This window comes from Curcuma longa, chromosome 16, assembly GCF_044706935.1.
Source record: "Curcuma longa cultivar G26 ecotype Majalengka, Jawa Barat chromosome 16, ITB_CL_G26_1.1, whole genome shotgun sequence".
NCBI lineage: Eukaryota > Viridiplantae > Streptophyta > Magnoliopsida > Zingiberales > Zingiberaceae > Curcuma > Curcuma longa.
Genome location: NC_133876.1, coordinates 9,816,866 through 9,840,590, shown reverse-complemented (window position 1 = coordinate 9,840,590; position 23,725 = coordinate 9,816,866). Strand labels below are relative to the sequence as shown.

Sequence of the window (23,725 nt, the reverse complement as noted above, 5' to 3'; positions counted from 1 at the left end):
ATATAAGTACAAATTCTGATACAACACCTAAAAAATCATAAAAACATCAGATACAAACTTCAGGTGGGGAAATGAAAATTTCCATAGTGATGACGTGGCTGTGGAGCAACCTTGTCTCCACTTTTTCCAGTTCTCTATCTCCTTCTTCCTCCTCGCGCCTATAAATACGGGGTGAAGATGCGGAGGAGGAGGAAGAGGGTTTCCATGGCCGCGATTCTCGTCAATCCACCACCCTCCTCCCTCTCCCTCCTCCGCTTCGCCAGCCTCCGCTCCTCGTCCGTTTCCTGCCGCCGTCCTCTCCTCCGCCTCGCCTCCCGTCCCATTCTCTGCCGATACCGTGTCCGAGCCCTCGAATCCTCCTCTGCGGCCCACAAGACCGAAGACGAGAACGAGGAGGAGGCGTCAAAGAATGGGGAGGGTTTCGATTCCGATGGATCCGTGGCGGGGAAGGCAACCGGCGCCGTCGGGGAGGCGGAGGGTGGGGAGTTCCCCGTGGAAGAGGAGTTCGAGATGGAGGAGTTCGATTGGTGGCGGCGCTTCGTGGTGAAGACGAGGATGCTCTTCGCGCTTCCCTGGGAGCGCGTCAAGAAAGGGAGTGTGCTCTGCATGAAACTTCGCGGCCAGGTGGGTCTTACTGGTTCTCCTGCTTTCTTTTCTTTGTTTTTGTAGGGATTTGCATTCCTGATGAAAAAAAGTCGAGTACCAGGGACTCCTCCGATTTGTTCATTAGGATCGTGAGTCGAGTCCTGATGCCGATAAATGAGTCATGAGTGTGCCCATAGACGTGGGGTATTTTGTTGCCTCCTAGACTTGAATTCATCAAAATATGCGGCTTAATAAGTGCCCAACTGTTGTTGCCTGTGCGCCATTTTTAAGTTCGACCACAGTAGAATTTGCCTACTGAAACACCTTGCCCTGCTTTGCCAGACCATGATACAATGCCTAAACCCATGATTCGAAAAACTATTTGACATAATGTAGACATTTAACCTTTGTTGCCTTACTTTACTTTCTCTAATTAAATAGACAAATTGGGATGAAAATGGGGCAAAAATACATGGAATGTTACCACAAAAGTTGGCGAGTGTACATACTAGTTTGAACCCAGTCTACCAACGTGTGTTCCAACTATGGTGAACTTCTAACATCTAAAACTTGAGCCTTCATTGCTATTTTTGGTTTAATCAATAGTAATATTTATAAGCGCCACAAATGACTTGGCCTCAGACAATATGGGACCTTTGGCCTCTTGCACCTTTTATGACATTGGCTGAGATTCACAACTGGTTGTTATGCATAAGTAGATATTAGACAGATTAAATGCACCACCATGTTGCATTTACTTTGTTTTAGTGCAGATATCTGATCAGCTAAAATCACGCTTCTCTTCTGGGTTATCTCTACCTCAAATTTGTGAGAATTTCATAAAAGCAGCATATGATCCTCGGGTATCTGGAATTTATCTTGAAATTGAACCATTAAGCTGTGGATGGGCCAAGATTGATGAAATACGACGACATATATTGAATTTCAAGAAGTCAGGTAATGAAAATTACTGCAGTGAAGTCAATCTTGTTAATTCTTGAAAAGTAGTGGTGATAAAAATGGTATGAAAAATGATTTTGTGAGTCTAAGATAATTATATTTTTTTGTTTATTTTTTCTCCCAGATGATTCCTTAGAATGAGCAGAAATTCATTCCTTGCTCATTCATATACAGGTAATCATGAGAGAACAAGAGTTGAGAGCTTGAGATGAGAAGATTGTTTTGGATGGAGGATGATGGTTGGGGTAAGAGGATAGTTATAGAGAAATGTAATTTATTAAGGTTTTTTTAAGGGTTGGGTATCATTTTTTACAGCCAAATGATCATTATGTTGTGAGGATTTTAAATTTTTTGACCATTTGAGGGGTAAACTTGTTGTTGCTAGAGTTTGAATTCATTTTTTTGGGAGAATTTCGAATGGACTTGTGCTTAGATCATGCCGCAACTCAACACATGATTGGTCACGCCGGCCATGACATGAGGTTGGGAATCCCTTTCCTGACATAGATCCACAAGTCTAGCTGTAAATCTGTGATGGACATAGCTTGGCCTTAAGCTTGGGCTATGCTGAGAGCCATTTCATTCTCTTTGCCAAGCCAACTGGTAGTTGGGATCTTATGATCCCATCCCTCTATCTTTTTGTATTCATCCTGACCTTATATTCTCACTGCTATAGTATATTGAATAATTTACTTAATTGTCCAACTCAGTTGATGAGATCTAGTGGCTTGCTGCAAATGATGAAAACAACTTTAGACTTTGCACCTTCTACAATTGGTTTCAAGCACACCTTTGCTTTTCATAGTTTTGACTCTCAAGTGGTTTCTTTTATTAAGAAAATAGAGGAAGCATGGTGAATGGTACCAATTTGTTATGTTATCAGGATTACTTAATGTGCATGAATAAAAGAACTTTGGAAGCATACCAACCAACTAATAAGTGTATTAGTGCTTGCATAACCATACCACTAGTAGGTGAGAATCATGCTGAGCTGTTATCTATCAACATTCCTTTATTACATGTGTTCTGAAAATGTAAAGGAAAAATCATCTTATTATTGTGAAAATGCGTATAGTGGGCTATGTAACAGTCTGATTTATGAATAAGACCTTAATGTTGACAAATGAACCAATATGAACCTAAACTGGTGAAAACAAGAACAAAAATATGGTTGATTAAGGAGATGAACTTGAGTGACATTGCATGTCTCACGAAGACAACTTGATTGCATGCTTTATGGATTGATTTGCATTGTTTAAGCTCTTCTTGTTAAAGATGATTATGGATCCATTAAGATTGTCTGCTCTTTTGCTTCATATACCAATGGAGCTCTTTTGCTTGGTATACCTTTTAATATGCATGGAATGCAACTTCATTTGATACAATGATTGAAAGTTGACTTCAGTCTGTAGTTTTTCTATACAGTTGGATACTTAACGTTGATATTTTCTCTCTCCAGGTAAGTTCATTGTGAGCTACATACCCATATGTGGGGAGAAAGAGTACTATCTTGCATCTTCCTGCGGAGAATGCTATGTCCCACCTAGTGCTTATGTTGCATTATATGGTTTGACTGTTCAATCATCATTCCTTGGGGGTAATTCTATTAGCAAGAAATATATGTTGTTTGATAAGGGGAGATAATCTGCCAAAACCGAAATTCAACCACTTATTATTAGATTAAATAGTTTTGTATGGTATCTGATATCAGATTCGCTTCAGCTTGACTTGAACTAACCATTATTTTAATTCCCAGGTGTGCTTGACAAAATAGGAATTCAACCAGAAATTCAGCGAATTGGAAGATATAAAAGTGCTGGGGACCAATTATCTCAGAAAAGCATGTCAAAGGAAGTTTGTGAGATGCTTACAACTTTGCTTGATAATATATATGAGAATTGGCTAGAAACCATTTCTTCAACTCTAGGTGTTGCGTCTTTTGAATTAAATCGTATAATTTCAAATTCAACATGTCTGCCTCTTACAATCACGATTTTGCTTTGTTACAGGAAAGAGAAGGGAGGAAATTGAGGACTTCCTGAACTCAGGAGTTTACCAAGTTGAGAGGCTTAAAGAAGAAGGTTATATAACAAATATATCATATGATGATGAGGTGCAAACTTCTGTTTGTTTCATGTGTTAGAAACAAATCTAACATAGAAAGTACTTCAATTTTTTTAGCCTTGTTTCATCAGAATCAATATATTACTTGTGAATGCTACACATTATATTTGTTCCCTTAAGAACCTGAAGTTCTGAGATCCTTCAATTTCTTGTCTTGAAATAAAACTTGAAGATATATCCATGCATCTAGTTTGGGCTTTGATGTACATATTTTCAAAGATATAATCATGCGTCTAGTTAGAGTGCATCTTTTTCTCCCCTTTTATTTGGTGTTGTCCTTCACATGGCAACTAATTTTCTTTAGCTATATGAAAGTGGAAATCATTTGTTTCAACTTACAATCAGTTGGTATACTATCATTTCTTTCATACTCTTATCCCTTCTCCATGCCTTCTTGCTGCAGGTTAAGTCAATGCTAAAGAAAAGATTGGGTCAAAAGGATGAAAAGGATCTTTTGATGGTTGATTATAGGTAATTATTATCTTAGGTCGATAATTACTGATATCACAGGGGAGATTGCATTCAGTTGTCGCTTAATCTGAAGCCCATATTTGAATGTCCTTTGAGTGCTCATCATATTGCAACTGTTTTACTTGTTTCATTTGGAGTACGTAACAAGATACTAAATTCTTTTACTTTCAACAGGAAGTATTCTAAAGTACGAAAATGGACCCTTGGGTTGGAAGGAGGCAAAGAGCAAATTGCTATTATTAGAGCCTCTGGAAGCATAAGTCGCGTTCGTAGCCCTTTGAGTGTCTCTGGTTCTGGCATTGTTAGTGAGCAACTAATTGAGAAGATTCAGGGAGCTAGAGGTTTGTTCTGAAATTTTTTATTTTTGATTGTTGGGTGGAAATCCATGAACTCAATTTGTATATAAATGCAAACTTCTGTATATCCTTAGAAGGTTTACAGAGGTTTGGGATGTTCAAATTGAACATATTCTATAAAGTTCCATGGCCATACTTTATGTTCTTATCCAGTTCAAGCTTAGAATAGGTGAGTCTCATAGTTTTTGTAATTAGGTCTTCTAGTAATACCAAAGCATTTGCATTTGAGCATGAATATGTTAATCCTTTTCATGTTTGAACAGAACAAAATTGTACTGTAGGTGCTAGGGACTAAGAAAATGATTGATGGAGAATCCTTAGAAGAGGTCCATGGCAAGAAAGTCTATTCTGGTGTTAATTGTGTCAAAAAGACATCGAACTCTTCCAAATAGAAAATGGACTTTTAAGATCTGTCAATTCATAGATGTCTAATCAAGTAGGGCTGGACTCTCCCAGATAGACAATGATAGAAATACTTAACAATTTTGTATTTTCTGTGCCTGTTCATGCCAGTTGAATTGGTTTTAAGTTTTCTGCTGATATTTAACTCTTGTAAAATTTAACATTGGATTTCTTTAATTTCAGTTTTTTCCCTATGCTTTTTGACTGTTTAAGAGTTGAAATTGTTCGATTCTTTTGCCACAGAATCAAAAAGGTATAAAGCTGTCATTTTGCGAATTGACAGCCCTGGTGGCGATGCTCTTGCTTCTGACCTGTAAGTGCTATAAATCCTGGACATTGATATTATTTAAGATGGCAGCTGATCGATGAAAGGGAACTTTGGTGCAATGGTAAAGTTGCTGCTGTGTGACATGAAGGTCACGGATTTGAGTCTCGAAAACAGCCTCTTGCAAAGCAGGGTAAGACTGTGTACAATAGACTCTTCTCCGGGACCCCGCATTGCAGGAGCTTCATGCACCGGGTTGCCTTTTTATGACAGCTGATCGGAGCAAAGAATTGGCATCTAAGTGGTTTACATATTTCAAATCTTATCAAGTATGGTCACATCTTGATGTCATAGTGTATCTTTTATAAATTATGCAACAATAGGGGGGATGCAAGCTGGTGGGAGTGCATTCAAGTTACCTATGTGTTTAAAAATTTGCAGTGAATGTAAACTACCTATGCACGTGTTGATAATTATTCTAACTTCAAACATTGGTCTGATCTCATTAGAAGCTCTAGCAATGCTAAAGGAGGTTGCCTATGTTTTGTGTCAGTGCATCCTCCAATAGTCACATTGATCTGTGAGCGTAATGCTTTAGAAAAATTATTTGGCAAAACCATCTTTCATGACAATCATATCCGTTGGATGATTACTTTTCAAATGAGAACATTAACCATATTATGCATCATTTGCACTTGAATAGTAAGAATAACTGCATCTGTCCAAGTGTTGTACGTGCACATTTGACATCTAGGAGATGATTAAGACTGCCAAAAATGCTCCAGTGGCACATTTCTTCTTCCCTTTTGATGATTAAGACTGCAGGTTTCACTGTTGTGTTATTTTCATGTTATTTTTCATTTCTATGATCTAATGTTTGTTATTGTTTCTGTTGCAACATAATAAACATTGCATCCATGATTTAGCATGTGGAGGGAGATAAAGCTTCTTGCTGCTTCTAAGCCTGTGATTGCAACAATGTCTGATGTTGCTGCAAGTGGAGGTTACTACATGGCTATGGCTGCTGATGCTATTGTGGCTGAAAAGCTTACTTTGACAGGTTCTATTGGAGTTGTCACAGGTAGTTAAATTGATTATTGTTGATTGTTGTCCTTTTGAAAAGTTTATAATGTTATTAAGATGTGCAAAGCTTTAGTCTCAAAAAAATACATAAAGTAAAAGTTCTCGAGTGTTATATGAATATTCTTTTTGATAATAATTATAACATTACCATCTTTGGTTCAACATTCCTGTTGTCCATCTTAGGTTTAACTTTAAACCTCCTCTTCTCTCATTTTTCTACTTCAACATGATGGTGAAGCACATTAATCTTTTATTTTCTCTCTTAAGTTGGGGATCCAAAAGAGCACATCTCGAGAAAAAACTCTTAATTTGGTTTTAGCGTTGATCTCTAAATTGTGACTTAGAATTCTCATCCTAATAATGCCATGACAAATGGTTTTATCTATAGCATGAAATTTATGATTCATTATTTTTTTCTTACCAACTGTAATTATATTCTCATCCTAACAATGCATGACAAAATGATCTATCTATAGCATGAAATTTACGATTCACTTTTCTCCTACTAAAGGTAATTATTTGCAATATATACATATACAAAGTATACTAGATGTTGCATGAATTAATTGTGCCACTAAAGCAACTCAACTCTCGACAAACAAACAAGGAAGCGAATAATATTATAAACTTAAGATAGAATGTACAAGGGATCCTAACCTCTTTTTATATACTCATAATATGACTGGGTCGTGAAAAAAACTCTTAACTTATCTCTAAGTTGTAACAAACTTTTAAAAGGTAATAACATATTTAAAATTAACAAAAAAATTGTAGAAAAAAACCCTAATGACTTACTAAAAACACTAACTATGACAAAACGATTCTAGCTTTTACTGGTTTTGACTCTATTGAAACTGGTTAATATGTCTGGTTACGTAACTACATAAAACTTACCTGCACTCTCTTCCCTTCTTGATTCTTTTACTTACCACTGGAAGAACTTAAACTGCTAGTCTACAACTTTGCTTGACATGCTTATCTTTATCTGATAAATTATTTATTAGCTAAATGGTTGATTTGTTGAACCGCCATGTAAAAGAAAAATCAGAGTTATTATTCTATTTGTTAAGGTTATCTAAGTATAGATTTGACAATTTTCTAATATCTTATACTTTTGGGTTAATGGTTAATTAATCAAACTTCTTATGGTACCAAGGCAATTTGGGTTGCTGGAACTTGTTTAACATCACTTAAAACAAATCATAGGTAGGTTTAGCTTAAACAAGCTGTATGAGAGGATTGGCTTCAACAAGGAGATTATTTCACGGGGAAGATATGCGGAGCTCATTGCTGCTGACCAGCGGCCTTTCCGGTAAACATATATGCTTTCTTCAAGTAACATTTGTAGATTTGAGGACTCTCTGAGGCAAAAGGTCTCGGATGTTACTGAACATCTCCTTCCAGACAGAGATATATTTGCCTTTCATATCATTACTTATTTCCTCTCCCGGGAAAGTATAATTTTGTTTGCAGTATATATTATGACATATATTTATTGTTATTCATCCAGACCAGATGAAGCAGAACTCTTCGAAAAGTCAGCACAGAATGCTTACCGTCTATTTCGAGATAAAGCAGCATTCTCACGGTCAATGCCTGTAAGATCTTATATATGCTTTAATAAGCTGTACTATATCTTCCTAAGATAGTCCTCTTGATATATCACTTGTGAAAAGGTGGAAAGAATGGAGGAGGTTGCTCAAGGACGGGTATGGAGTGGAAAAGATGCTGCATCTCGTGGATTGGTTGATGCAATTGGTGGGTTCTCCCAAGCTCTTGCCATTGCAAAACACAAGGCAAAAATACCACAAGAGAGGCAGGTTTGTATCTGTTTTCTACTCATGTTGTGCATGACACAGCATGAAAAGTGAATCTTATACAAATTTGCACCAAAAGAAAATAAAAAAAAAACAATGTAGAAAATAGTGAGGTTATTTATAGAACTCTTTCCTTCCATCTCTCTCTAATAAACAAGTCACAGTGGTAATGCATCCGTAAAAAAATGCTTGATGCAAATATGGTGCATTTGGCTCATAGGAACAACTATTCGTTAACATACAAGTTTATATGGAATAAATATTTTTATATTTAGTTGCAAAAAATTAGCTCATAATAACAATTCCACAAATTGTGATTCCTAATTCATAATGAGTAGCTATTGTTTTCTATATTTCAAGAATAATTATTTCTTATCTATTCCATTTTAAAAATATTTACTTGTGAAATATTTCTTACTATATTTAACCATTTGTGTCAAATGTGTCTATGGGGTTAAAATAGTTGGTCGAACCATTTGTGAGGAACCTTGTTTTGATTGGGGCGGTTATGCTCATCAGGCTGATTGAGTCAACTAGGTTGAGTTGGTAGGCCGAGCCTTATCAGTTGATTGTGTTGATCAAGCGGAGAGAGTTCGATGTGATTGGGCTTAGTGGTTCAAACAATTGGATTACACTGGACAGATGGAGTGTTAGGACTAATTTGGGTTAGGGTTCGGTGGGTTAGTTGATTAGTCGACTAGTCTAGGCCAATTAGACTTAATGGGTCAAACATGCAAGTTGGGGGAGTGAGTTATGCTAGCTAAATAAATCAATTGATCGATTGAACATGTTGAGCTGATCGGGTTGGTTGAATTGGTTGGGTCGATCTAGTTGATTAAGTTAGTAGACGGGCTGTTAGGGTATGGAGCAACAAGGCAGATGGTCAAGTGAGTTAGGGAGAGTGGTTCGATGGATTTGACGTAGATCAATTAGGCCAATTAGGTAGAACAAGTTGGTTGAGCTGAATGCTGAGTCGAATAGGTAGACTATTCACACCATACTGGGTACATTTCAAGTAGGATATCTTATCTATAAACCCAAGTAATCAATGCTTAGTGTACTCTATTCATTATCTTTTACATTCCTTTGAAATAGTTGTTTCATTCCTTTTCTATTCTATTCTTGATTTTCGTTGACATTGGATTTTTGTACTCTTAAGCCCCCATAATTGCACTAGCAAAATTTCTTAAGTGTTGATTGCAACTATATATGCATATACAGTTATTTTGTGCATAATCTTTAGAGTTCAGATGATAACGTGTTTGTGACACCACCAGGTTAAGCTAGTTGAGGTGTCAAGACCTTCACCGACAATACCCGAAATAATAACTGGGATTGGAAACACTCTCCTAGGGCTGGACAAGACAGTGAAGGAAGCATTGTTGGGTCTAAACTACTTGAATGGAGTTCAAGCTAGAATTGATGGCATTCTATTTGAAAGTGCGTCGAATGCATCGAATGACAACCCCATCTTCATGATCATAGAGGATTGTCTAAATTCACTACTGTAGAAAAGCACTGCCGTTTTTGTTGCATTGCTCAAGCTATTCTACAATAAAGAAAGATCAAAAGTTAAGATTAGAACTTGCAGAATGTAATCTTCTAAGGTAAGGGACGGGAGTTTCCAAGTCTTGGTTGCATAGCACGATATATTTGTCAAATTATTCATAATCCTGCAAGTGTATAACTAAATCCAAATGTAGTCATCTTGTGTCATGTTTATGTACAAGTCAAACATCATATACTTGAATACATAACATCAAAGGAAATTTTTGCTGTTGCAGAGTTTGTAAAGTTGGAAAAGGGTACTCGAGTTGCCATACTATATTTGATAGAATAGAATGGCAATTGAAATAGAGTAACATTTAGTTGGAATTAATTGAATGATCAATACTGATGCTGGATATACTGCTGCATAGATTAGCCCATGTTTGCTTTGTAGCTACCTGAGCCGTAGACATGGCCCTCGTCCATTTATGTTTAGATTTATAAAAGCTTCCACTTGAAGTAAATACTATCTTGATTCAATCTAAATTCAAGTTATTGATTCTGATTCTTCCTTTCATCTCTTGTTATTTGACTCTAGTGGTAACCAATGACTACAAATTTCATATTCTCTCTTTTGATTTTTGAGCTGCCTGGCTTTGATGAGGTGGAATGAGAACACATCTGTCTTGATGGTCAAAATAAATTTATATTGCTTTAGTTGGAAGGCTCAATACTGAAGTTCGTCCATTTGATATCATTGCTTAAATATCTCGGTGCAGCCAAATTAGGTTTGAATGCAACAAAAGCAGACTAGTGTTGAAGTCGCACATAGTTGATGCGAAGAGCAAGGATAGTGTAACATGTCAACAACATCTCTCGTGCACTCATTTAGATCTCTCTGCATCACACTTTTCAAGTTTCTTTTGCAGCTCAGCTTCTTCATTCTTGAGCTGGCTATTCTTGTCAACCATCTGATCATACTTTCTAATCACTCGGTTCAGCTCATTGAGAAGCTGGCAGTTTGCTGACCGGAGATGGACGACCTGCGAGTACAACTCACTGATATGGTTCTGCTTCCTCATCCGTGACCGGCGTGCTGATTCTCGGTTTGATATCATCCTCCTCTTCCTCCTTTCTTCAGCTTGGCTGACTACTTGCTCACGATGAAATACTTCATCTGAAATGATCACGCCACACATCACCGGAATGATCTCCGAGTGTTTTGAAATATGAGGCATATTGGAGTACGAAGGTGAAAGGTAGCTAAAGCTGGCAACCTCTCCAGATTTCATGATGGATTATGATATCTGAACAAGAACAGAAAGAAGATGATACAAAGAGATGTTCAAGGGAAATGGGAGAAAATTTTGAAGGTTGGTGACTAATTTGCGGTGGAAACTGAAAACACTTCCATGAGATCAGCCTACTGCCTGATGGAGATATGATGCAGGTAATGAATGCCTTTATAGTGATTTTTTTTTGAAGAAAAAATTATGTGCTCACCATTATGAACTGTCTGAAGGTCTTCAAGCAGTGATGACCTTCTCATAACAATTACACGGTGCTACCACCATTAAGACAATTTCTGATTGGCTAATAGGGACAGGCATTTGCCATAAGTGGGAGTACCAGGATAATAATATCATGGTGTTTTATGATTTAATTATGGATTATTAGTGATTAATGGATCATGGTAATTTTAATGCATTAGTAAGGTCATGCTTCAGTAGAGTGGTTAAATTTTATGTGGTGTTATGTGATTTTATAACGTATTAGACTGTTCAGCTAGTTATATTCATTTAGCTCGGACTGTAATTTGGGATGGTAGCTTCAAGAAGGTTGGATTTGGTAGATGTTGCTTGAGAATTAACTGTGCTTATCTGAGTTGAATATAGTTTGTTTCCATCTGACAGCAATTCGGAATTCAGTTTGCTTTGCCGAGTTGGTTGCAATTTGGCTCGAAGGGGTTTTTGTCTTGGTCAGATCTACCCATGGGAAGCAACTTGGCCCAGAGTCATGCAGGGTCTGGATTGAGTTTGTCTGAGATGGGAAGTACATGTCCTAGATGATGTTGGGTTGAGGTGGACTCTAACTTATCAAGTAGGATGTAGTTCAGCCCCACTAAATGAAGATGGGATGAGGTAGGTTTGTACGAGGTGCAGTAGAGCACTTGGTATAACTTAGTTTTGAATGAGAATAGGATCGTGAGGCTCATCCTTTGTCCTTTCCTTTTGGCTGCAAGCTGTTAAAACTGCCAATACTCTGAAAAGGCTGTGGAAAGCTTAAGGCGAGGTTGTGCATAGGCTTAAAAAGCTTTTGAAGAAGGATTTTTTTTTTTCAATTATTGGAGAGCTCCTCTTCTATAGACTTATTCGTTGTCTTCAGTTTATTACCATAGATTATCTTGCTGTCTCATTGTAATTCTATGTGTTACGTGTGGAGTTCATCAGTTGATGTTTGAGGTTTTTGAAAGATTGAACCCATATTAGACCCGCATTAGGGATGGTATCAGTACTCCAAGAATGTTCAATTTTGGAAAGAAGCTAAATTTTTTGAGAAGAGTTGTGTTATTTGACATGGCGAACATGGATTTAATTTGCATGACAGTGCAATGGGAGTCAGTATTCATAAAGTGAAGAAACAGTATCAGTCATTTGAGTGCATCATTATGGACCCCTCTCGATTGGAAGAGAATGAAGAAGTAGGAAACAAGTGCTACCAATTCTCTTGAACAATTGTAGAATTATTCAGTCCTTCATAAAGGAGGTTCTATTGCTTAGAGTAGGACAATCATTTTTTTATTAAAAAATAACTTTTCCCAAAGCAAGCAAGATATGCTCATACAGTACAAGTGCTTTGTATTTATTTATTTTTGAAAAATCTTTTGCTGAAGCCTAAATTCTTGTGTTATGCTTTGTTCAGTACCTGCTTATAGTGAAGTTTCTTCTAATTTCACTTATCCATTGGTTCAGTTTATCCACAATTTATTGCACTTGCAAATTCTACTTATTCTACGACTGTGTATGGTATCCATACAAAAGTATCTTGCCGCTGATTCTGATTACTGTGAATCTGATTTGGTGGATTATGACTTTTTTTAGTGCTATGATTCACTAATCATGTCACATATCGAATTCACCTTTTGATTCTCACATTCCTCATCTATCACTGTACCCATGTATATCCGGCACAATACTCCAACACTCAGTATTAGATATATTCTCCATATCTGACTACAAGCTCTTTCTTTGTTTTCCAACTAGTTTAGATCAGCTATATGAGTCCGCTGTTGAACTGTATGCAAGTATATGGAAAGGTAAAATTAAAGTAAAATACAGAGATAATGGCATTGCCAGTCTTCCTCCTTTTCTGTGTCTGACGATGATCTCCAATAAAATGCATGTCTTTCTTGCATCACTGATTATATTATTGTCAACATGCCTTTGGGGCAATTATACATGAAGCAAAGGCATTTATACAAAATATCCATTTGCAGCTTTTTGTTAGCAAGATTTCTTTTGATTCTAGCAAGGGTACCTCTCACTGAAAAGTTAGTTTATGCAGATTGGGTGGAACATTTGCTTTTCTTGTTGGCTTTACTTGAAAAATATTTTGCAGCAGTTTGTACTTGAAAATGACAACAAAAATACAAGTATTTTGCCAATATATGAGTCAGATTGCAGAGATAATCAAAGACTTGATCGCAAGGATTGAATTCGAATTAACAGAGGGTTCTGAGCAAAAGGTAGTAGTTAGCTTAAGCCAAAAGAGCAAGAGGGATTCTATATCTTCCAAATTGCTACAATGGTATCCGGAAGTAAACAGTAAAAATATTGATGGATTTGCCATTGGTGGGTGTTAGAGAGGTAAGTTACGTTTATTTGTATCAATTCTTAGTGGAACCAAAATACAATTCAAGCTTTTTTTTTCATGCTTTTCTAGGAGATTAGAGAAAGCAACAGTGAATATAATTTCCTTAATCCTCCCTGGAAAGAAGACAATTTTTTTCCCCCTCTTTCTGTTGGGTTAGGAGACTGGATTTATTCAAAATAAGAATGCCCGGTATAAATACCTCACTTCTTAAAATTTTGACTCTCCTGGTCATTATGAGCTCATCTATTTATCTGTCTCTTTGTCTTGTCTTACAATTGTTTCTTTCTACAACCTTGAATCTAGTTTTTACTGGTTGACAAAGATTTATGCCACAACCAATTCCTGTCATTTTGGGGGGCGTGTAAAGGTGTAATTTAGCAGTAAATCTTTCTAAGCACTCTCAATCCGGTGTTTGAACGGGAGACAAGCAAATCTTTGTGATGGCTTTGGCTTTAGGTTAATGTCAACTTCATTTGCTAACATTGTTCTTGCATCTTAACCTGATCGGGCTATGTGGAATTGGCCAAAAGGGCTGGAGCTAGGAGAACATGATGTTTTTTTTTTGGCTTCAGAGGTTGACACATTTACTCCTAACTTTTACTCTTTGGTGGATGCTTTGGAACGACAGACACTAACTTTTGACTCCATTCCCTTGGTCTTCCAAAGGTAGTGGCCAACGCATTCAATGGAATCATTCGTTAGGAGACTGAATAACAATCTTTCGGAGGCCATTAATTATTGATCTTGTGCAGCAAAAAAGGATGTCAGAGAACCTCCGGTAATGAATTTCATAAATTGGTTCTCCTTTTTGGAGGTTTAATGATGTCTAATTGTTCAGAAGCAAGGATCCTCCTTTTTGAGCCTTCTTCCTTCCTGATCAACAAGGCATTCATTTAGTTGCTTGGTTCCACTAAGATTGTGTTATCAAATTAGCGTAAGTCACATACATAGAGAGATTGAAGTTTGCGTTTGTTCAAAAGGTCGGTGACCTTACCATTTCCCTGACATGGCCAAGAAGTAATTCATCTGCGTTCAATAAGGTACCAGCGCAGCAAACAAGGGGTCAATTAATGTGTTAATGAAGGGATGAGAAGGTTTTGATTGGACAGAGGCGTAGTGTCTGCCATATAGGAGAGGGACATCAAGATGATGCGATGGACCCTTCCATTGCAAGTGCCTTAGCCGGCACACCTCCAGTCACTTCCCTCACTCCATCTCCAAGTCGTTTGCATTTTGTAGGTTTAAGATGAAACTGCTTCATGACCGTACAGTAGAGATCAATTTGAGCTCCTTAAACATGCAGCTTAACAGCTAAGGTTGGAGTTGCCTCGGCCAAACAAATTGGCCGCTACTTTGGCTGGTCAGTGTGCCCAAAATTGAATCAATTACGCGTCACTGTTTCACAATACTTGAACTGCGTTTCCAGTCAAAATTAACGATTGATATGTAGTGGGCGAGCGAAGGATGATGCTAACCCACAAGCATTGTTGATCTCGAATGGCCAGAAGGTGCTGCTGCAGGGATTATAACTAGTAGCGTGCCACTTTACCATTAAATGTGTGCTGATGGCCGCCCCTGTTGGATGTCGGCAACTTAACATGTGACCTGGGGTTGTTGCTCTCACGTGTTGAACGACCACAAAAGATTCACTCTAGATGGCCTGTATATACCTTGCTCCAAGCACATTCCACTCTGGCTAGACTCAACAACCTCATAAGGCACCTTGATCGAACTCATTTTCTACTTAATTAATAAACTTGATAGGCTACTTTCAACTTGTGCTATGATCAGATTCAAGTTTGCTTGAATAACGAGTAGCCATTCATATCAGTTATTATATCGGTATCTAAGGTGTCAAGGCCCACTCGTATTACCATTGGATGGGCTTCTCATTTTGTATGCACAGTCAAAAGCCCCAAAAGTAATTATACGATTGAATTATTATTATAAAAAAAAAAAGCAAGAAAAAGAATCTTCAAGGAGTTGGAATTTCCTTCGCTTATAATAATACTATTGACAGATTGCATATAGAATAACATTGTAAAGAAATGCGTTGCTGTGTATTTCAACATGACAAGCCTGATCTAAAAAATAAATAAATAAAACATTCTTTAAAATGATTCTCCATGAGTGCAATCTAAGTGGAGTGGGATAAAAGAAACAACACAATTCCACAAAATCAAGTCAGAAAAAGTATGAACTTATCAGATAAGCAGGGCGCATGCCAACTTGATAAAGAACCTGGAGAAAAAATAATCTTAATGGTTTTTCTCATTACGATGAATATCTATATATTTTTGTTATTTTGATCGAATCAGAAACTAGAACAATCGGGGCAAGTTATTCTAGTAAACAAACATCATGTTCAACCAGATCATTAGTTGATGTTTCAACAATATTGAAGGATTTGCATCTGCAGTGTTAACCAAAGCTACTTTATCTATTTCAGAAGAAAAAGTAAAGCAGGTTTATATTAAAAAAAACAGAATGAATCGTTGAATATGAGTTTAGCTTGCGAAGAACAAAAGTCTTTAAAGAACTCTGGAGATTTTGTAGAAAACAGAAGAGGAACTACAAGCAGACAGTGAAACATCGTCTTCTCTTTTACATGCCATCTAAAGATGGCAACAAATGGCAACAAAGTTATCTCTGGCAAACAATTAAAAAAAAACACTAACTCAGGGAAACATGATAAAACAGATCAACAATTGATGGAGGCATCATCTGATACATATATGATCAACACAGAACTCAATTTCAAGTCACATGAAGAAACTCTATGGACCGTGGAGTATGATCTATCAATTTATGTCCAGTGACGAGCAGCAATCAACCCATGAAAAACTATCATTGAAGAACTCAGAAAAGATAAAATCAAAGCGCAGAATTATGCCCGTTTGCTTTTATTAACAACACTGAGAAAGGGAAACACATAAAATACAGAAGAAATGAATTCTGCATTTCCACAAACAGCCGCAGGTTATGTAGCACGCATGAAATGCAAACACTTGGTGAATAGATCAAGCATTTTTTTGCTGTGTGCAACTACAAATCAATGGATACTACAATACCAACAAATTAGCAATTTCGCTGTTCAACACTTCCTGAAGCACACTGTTGTCTAAGCTCCGGATGATATACTAAGATCAAATGTTCCTTAATCGAACTAGAACAGTATGTGACATGAAACATTAGCATAAGCAAGCAGCCAATTCAGTGACTGGAACATGACAATTCAGAAGCTAAAACAGAAGCCACCAGTTATTTGGATGGTTATTGGTATATGTGGTAGCTGCTTAAAAAACCAATTGTCACAAGAACAATTGATGAACTATAATAAGTAGCTTATCATTCCCTAAAGTCGACATAAAGCATAAGATCAAAGGCCATAGCTCCACATGGCAACATCAGAAAAGAAGCTTACCACAATCTTGTGTGCATCTTAGAGCAGAACCTTTGGCCTTACAGGATCGAAGCTTCAGGTAACATTTCAAAATCATACCTGAGCTGTGATTCATCAAGGGAGATGACACCATTTGCCCTCCTGGCTTTCCGCTTCTCATATTCAGGATCATCCGTTGGCAATTCGAATCTACAAAGGGGACAGGTATTTCGGATACCCAGCCATGGCAGGATGCAGTCCTCGTGGTAATGGTGAAGGCAAGGCAGCCTCTTGACTTGCTCCTCCGCTTGAATTCCATCCTTGCAAACAGCACAAACAGCATCGATCTCAGTGGTATCTTCTTTCCTTAACACCACTGAAGGGAGGTTCTCGACCACTGACTTAGCCGCCGGAGGACTGCCCTTGGAGTTGCTATTTTGCTCGAACAGTTGCCCGAATAGTACCTCATAGGGCTCGTAATCGGAGGCATAGGCGAGACCATCCTGGTCCTCAAAGTAGGCTCCGACTTCGTCAGGATCGAGTGGACTCCTCCCCAGATCGTTCATGGCCAAGAGAATCTGCCAATCGACGTTTCTGACCACCGCTTCATCTTCAACCTCAGTAACCGTCAACACTCCGCTCTCATCCGACCTCACGTCGTGGCCAAGAACCATTACATCAATAGTATCTCTTTCTTCGTCCTGGCCGTCGATCTCCTCCCACTCAAATCCCTCGTTGACGTCCCTCCGGCCGTCGCCCAGTTGGAGGCTGTCCCAACGGAGAGGAACATCGAACTCATCGGTGAGCCCGTACTGCCCCACGCCATCATCGGAGTCCATGCCCATTTCAGCCACCATTTGCTCGTCGAACATGGCGACGATTTGTTCATCGGAATCTGAATCGGAGTCGATTCCAGTAACCCTAAGGCCACCTTCACCCATAAGCCGGGCCCTGGAGAACTCGGTCGACTCGGAAGGGCAGCGTCTCCGCCCAACGAAGGAGTCGTCGGAGGCCCAATCCGGGACGAACATTCCCCGATCCACGACGTCCGCCGCTTCGCTCTCGTCCTCTTCCCCGTCGAACACGGAATCGAGGCCAAGGCACCCAGGGCGCTCGAGCTCTTCGAGGTCGTTGTGGGACCAAAACACGGGAGGGATGAAGGGGCGATGGCGGGAAGGGGATCTTGGGCGGCGTCGGAAGAGGTCCAGGGAGAGAGAGGCGTGGTCGTCGTCGGAGTAGTCGGAGGCGGTGTCGAGGTCGGCGGAGGAGGAGGAAAGGGAAGCGAAAGGGGGAGACCAGAAGGGCGGCGGCGGAGGAGCGGGATCGGCGTCGCCGGCGAAGTGGGGAAGCAGCAGGAAGAGATCGGGGTGGTTGTCCGCCATTAACGGCGACCTGATCGCTCGCTTCCAGAGAGAGAGAGAGAGAGAGAGAGAGAGATGGAAGGATGCGACGGCAAAGGCAATTAAAATGGTCGGGCAAGGAGACGCTTCGCATCTCTTAATATACCCGATTTAGTCACGGCATCAACGCGGTGGTCATCTAAAGGAGCTTCGGGGCCCTATGCTTCATCCGATGCATGACACTTGGGTAAGTCTGGAGCTGGGCTGCGTATGCGGTGGTTTAGGCGAGTAATAAATGGGCCGGCGGGTCGGGGCTGCAGATGGGTATACGTGTGGGTAAGTAACAAACGGGTGTAAATATATTTTTTAAATTTAGTAAATTATTTATAAAATTTGAACGCGACTAATCTATTTATTTATTATTCGATTTAATTTTTCCCTATTTTTTAAAATTCAGATTAGAATATAAATAATCAAGTGGAGATTTGAAATTAATTATTTTTTAAAAAAACTTTAGGATGGAGAATGGTTTTGGTCAAAATCCACCGAAGGATTTGGTCAATCTTCGACAAAAAAAAAAAGAAAGTCCTAATTTTTCAAACAAAAGAAAAAGATTGATTTAGTCCTACATGAAAATGTTAACCGATGAGACATGAGTGTTCATGCTTCATTGTGTATTGTGTAGGTAAAATTGAACACTAGCATTTGTAAATAAACTGATATGGATCGTATTCGTTTCCAAGATACAATGACGAACGTCTCGTAGGATGAAATTTCCAATCTGGAGGGATATATTTATACCAAATGAAGAGGTTGAATGTCCTTTGGATGAGAGGATGTGTTCTTTGGACTGGATCGATCTGGATCGTACAATCTGAAGGGTTGTAACCCTTCACATAACAACTTTAATCTCATCCATCAGATCTGAAAGGTGAAGTGCAAAGTGCGCTTACAAAGTGCCCATTGCACGCGTGGCGAGTGGCGGGCACACGCCCTTGAGAAGAGAGCACTTGGTCTTTTTGTGCTAACTTCATTAACACAACATCATTAATAAGGAAAGAAAACACATCAAAAATTTCTGATGTGGGACTATTCCCCATGAATTTCCTTATATATAACATTAATTAATAATTAATGTTATTCGACTAACTCTAAACAATTAATTTCTCATTCACCCTTAATCGATTTTGAGCAAATTAATAGTCTAAATCTATTTACGCGAAACGTAGATTTCGATTTTGAAGTCAATTACGATTTTCATCAATTGATGGCATTTCGATTTTTCTACAAAATCGTATTGGTCCAATAAGGCCCCAATATCCAACAATAACATCATGTTGTTTGAAGAAACTAAGTTTTCATAAATAAAATTAGAATACTAAAGGGATCCAACATTCTTAAATAAGTTCGATGTTAAATTTAATAAAAATTTAATTATGTTTGGTTCAATACATACCAATCAATTAAATAAATATTTTTAAATAATTTATTAAATTAAATAAATAAACTTTAATATATACGTGTTAGCTCGTTAATCTTTATAACAATATTCATGAATAATATTGATGAATAATGTTCATATATCATGTTCATCAATAAAATTCTTAGCATACTAAATAAATAAAATGTTTTTAAAATGAATAAATAAGTTTATATTATTAAGTATAATAATCAATCAAATAAATTTAAAATATAAAAATTTCAAATATTAAGAACTCGATAGCATTTAAATAAATTAGGCTTAAACTAAGTTTGAATCAAGTTTAAACTCATAAAAATAAAATCAAATTAAGCTTGAACAATTATTTCTGCGGCTTGGTTCATTTTAAATTTAACTTACTTGACTTGACTATCTTATCAAATAAGCTTGAATATTACACTGCTTGATTCCACTTTTACATCCCTAAATAAAATAAACTACATAAATCAAAAATAAATTACTCACATTCATGATCATTGTTGAGGGAAAAAATAATTAAAATTCAAATTTACACTTACTTTGCAACTCTCTTGATTTCAAAACTAAGAGCTATAAGGATTCAAAAACTACTACATGGATGACAGTCCAATTAGACTACCACAACAGGAGAATCATATATTAACGATGAAATTAATGATAAAATTTTAATTCTATCATTAATTAACAATCGAATTTTATTTCGATCGTTATTTAGTGATCAAAGTTTATTTCAATTGCTAATTTAGTGACGAAATTTTAATTTGGTCTCTATATCAGTCGTTATTAATACAAAAAATTAAATTGTATTTATTTAATGAGTCTCAAAATTTATTTTTATCCTGAATTAGCGACGAAAAATTATTTTAGTCACTAAATTTGAATAAAATTAAGGTTCCCGATCATTTTTTTTCTTTCCCTCCCAATCTCGATCAATTGTCAGCTCTCTTCGCATCTTCTTCAGTGGGTAATCCCTCCCTCCTCTCCTCTCCCCTTCCTTTCCGACTGCAACCATGAGCTCGCAAGGCCTCACATTGAGCTCACGGGTCGGCCATGGCCTCGCGTTAAGCTCGCGAGGCTAGTTGCGATCATTACGCTGCTCTTGCAGGGAGGTTGTGCAGCTAGGCAGCTGGTCGTGCAATCGTAGGCTGCTAGGAGTCCTTGCCAGCAGGTCGAGCGCTTGCGGGCATGGTTGGGTGGTCGACCACATGTACTGTAGCCATGGCCGAGCAGTCAACCACACATGCAGCGATGTTCGGGTCATCGAGTGCGCATGGTAAATTTGATGAAAATCATTGAGGTAAATATCCTATTTTATCCATAAAGATATGTGTATTATTCAAATATTCATGGTATGATTCGACTCCAAGAATAAGTACTATACTATATTCAAATTACAATTTAGTTGAAATTCATACAAACAAGAGACTTAACAAGTTTGAACCCTTCATTTTTGAGATACAACTGGTCAAGTTACGTTTTCTATATTGAATACCCAACGAAAAGAAGAAGATTTAATGAATGGTTAGTAATTTGTCGAATGAAGGAATGCTCCACCATAGAAATGTCGAACTTAATCACGATCCAAAACCATGATGCATTTCAAAATGAGGAAGTAGAGCTACATTTAGTTTATTTATAAATTCAATCTACATTCCAGTTACTTATATATATAAATATTACTTACATGTAAATGAGGAAACAGATGATGGAGAGATTGTAGAATCGAGTTGACCGGCTAGAAGGGGGGGTTGAATAGACGGTTAGAAAATTGAAGCAGAATGCACTCGTCTCTTAAAAAAACTTGGTTGCAACAGATCGTTGCTTCCAAGACAATGATGCTCAACTAATGAATACTCCTTATGGCAGAGAAGCCTTACAACTGAGAACTCAAAAACTTAGAGAGAAAGAGAGATTATAATTCAATGGTTGGGTGGTCGACCACATGTACTGTAGCCATGGCCGAGCAGTCAACCACACATGCAGCGATGTTCGGGTCATCGAGTGCGCATGGTAAATTTGATGAAAATCATTGAGGTAAATATCCTATTTTATCCATAAAGATATGTGTATTATTCAAATATTCATGGTATGATTCGACTCCAAGAATAAGTACTATACTATATTCAAATTACAATTTAGTTGAAATTCATACAAACAAGAGACTTAACAAGTTTGAACCCTTCATTTTTGAGATACAACTGGTCAAGTTACGTTTTCTATATTGAATACCCAACGAAAAGAAGAAGATTTAATGAATGGTTAGTAATTTGTCGAATGAAGGAATGCTCCACCATAGAAATGTCGAACTTAATCACGATCCAAAACCATGATGCATTTCAAAATGAGGAAGTAGAGCTACATTTAGTTTATTTATAAATTCAATCTACATTCCAGTTACTTATATATATAAATATTACTTACATGTAAATGAGGAAATAGATGATGGAGAGATTGTAGAATCGAGTTGACCGGCTAGAAGGGGGGTTGAATAGACGGTTAGAAAATTGAAGCGGAATGCACTCGTCTCTTAAAAAAAACTTGGTTGCAACAGATCGTTGCTTCCAAGACAATGATGCTCAACTAATGAATACTCCTTATGGCAGAGAAGTCTTACAACTGAGAACTCAAAAACTTAGAGAGAAAGAGAGATTATAATTCAATGAATGTCTATACTCTAAAACTCTAAGTCTATTTATAGCCCAAGATAATAAATCTAAATCGTTGATCATAGATGAACTTTTTCTTGGTCGTTGATCCGTTGATGCAATCTTAACCATTGATCAGAGATAGACTTTGATTATAACCATTGATTAAATAAAGATAAACTTTATCTTTAATAAAAGATAAAGAGAATTATCCTTAGTAATAATTAAGTATTTATCCTTTGTATAATAAAAGATAAAAACTTAATTATATTTTCTCCCTTTTTTTTTCTCTTCAAACGCCACGTCCAAGTCTAAGTCTTTTCTCTAGTCAAAGTCTTTTCTCTGGTCAAAGTCAACGGTCAAAGTCAACAGATTGACTTTTGTTAACTTTTTGTAGAATCGTCGGTTGGGTGATTTCTGGCCAACCGGAGTTAGGCTCACCCGAACCCGACTCCGGCCTTTCGCCCTTCGAGCGTGCTTCCTCCCAGCTTCTCGTCCTTCGGACGTCGCACACATCCTTCTCGCTCCACCGGCGTACTCTTCCATAGCTTTTGCGTCCCTCGGATTGCACCGAGCCCGTCGGCTCACTTCCCCGCACAATCCTTCTCGTCCGCTACGTCTTACGCTCGACTTCCTCTGTACCTAAGCTCCTGCGCTCTTAGTAGAGGGATTAGCAAAACACAGGACCTAACTTAACCTGGTCGATCACATCAAAACTAACTAGGGCACCAACAGAGATGTCAAATAGTGAAGAGCTAGCTTAATATATTAATAGAGTCTAGTGATGAAGATTTATAAAATGTTAATATTATTGATTCAAATTGTAATGATGATTAAATTTTAGAATTAATATTAATGATTCAATTATAAATATGCTTATTTTTTACCTGTAAATCTTACTAGTTCTATCATATAAGTCATTATTGTTCTAATTTGATTATTATTTAGAATGTGTATATGTTATAATGTTATTTTGTAGATATAATAATGTCAGATATTACAGCAGTATACACGGTGGTCAAATTATGTTGAGGATTGGTAAGTATTAATGTTATTAGTAATTAATATTCATCTAATCTTTTAATTATTATTTTAAAAATAAAAAAAAACTCATGTAGTTTTACTCTCGATAGTCATAATGTATCTGCTTATATAATCAAAAAAATTATACATGAAAGTTTCTTCATCTCCCGATTGTTAGACAAAGTAACATCTCTCATATGATTGACTGATCCAATGGATTAAGTTAAAAAAAATCATCTAGGATGAAGGCATGATCTCATAGAGGTCTCCCGGAAAGGATTAGTAGGGTATGTAAGGATCATTTGAACACCTAAATTATCAATAATAATAATAATAATAACACTCTAAATTCGGTCTACCACAAACTGTTTCAAAGGAATTACTTGAATGATTTATATTTGAGCAAGTTGGAAATGAAGATAAGGATCTCTTAAATAGGATTAGAGGGGCAT

At 37.4% G+C, this 23,725-nt stretch overlaps 2 protein-coding genes across 2 annotated transcripts; one reads left to right on the top strand and one right to left on the bottom strand.

Annotated features, from left to right (window-relative positions):
- The first annotated feature begins 204 nt into the window (after positions 1–204).
- Positions 205–9,851, top strand: LOC141847958 (serine protease SPPA, chloroplastic-like). Its single transcript, XM_074736065.1, has 13 exons — positions 205–624; positions 1,359–1,542; positions 3,005–3,142; positions 3,302–3,472; positions 3,555–3,658; positions 4,073–4,140; positions 4,315–4,481; positions 5,142–5,211; positions 6,090–6,244; positions 7,453–7,558; positions 7,757–7,844; positions 7,923–8,066; positions 9,341–9,851. The coding sequence occupies exons 1-13, from the start codon at positions 205–207 to the stop codon at positions 9,572–9,574; spliced, it is 2,049 nt and encodes a 682-aa protein (XP_074592166.1). The 3' UTR covers positions 9,575–9,851.
- Positions 9,852–16,751: 6,900 nt separating this feature from the next.
- Positions 16,752–18,268, bottom strand: LOC141846928 (uncharacterized). The gene has a single exon (XM_074734952.1). The coding sequence runs from the start codon at positions 18,186–18,188 to the stop codon at positions 16,887–16,889; it is 1,302 nt and encodes a 433-aa protein (XP_074591053.1). The 5' UTR covers positions 18,189–18,268; the 3' UTR covers positions 16,752–16,886.
- Positions 18,269–23,725: the final 5,457 nt, after the last annotated feature.

What these genes read in the sequence shown, in the direction of transcription:
- LOC141847958 (XM_074736065.1), top strand. Translation starts at nt 205, where the DNA reads ATGGCCGCGATTCTCGTCAATCCACCACCCTCCTCCCTCTCCCTCCTC. An exon ending in ATTGAATTTCAAGAAGTCAG is followed by an intron (nt 1,543 to 3,004) that starts GTAATGAAAATT and finishes TTCTCTCTCCAG; the next exon opens with GTAAGTTCATTGTGAGCTAC. An exon ending in AACCATTTCTTCAACTCTAG is followed by an intron (nt 3,473 to 3,554) that starts GTGTTGCGTCTT and finishes GCTTTGTTACAG; the next exon opens with GAAAGAGAAGGGAGGAAATT.
- LOC141846928 (XM_074734952.1), bottom strand. Translation starts at nt 18,188, where the DNA reads ATGGCGGACAACCACCCCGATCTCTTCCTGCTGCTTCCCCACTTCGCC.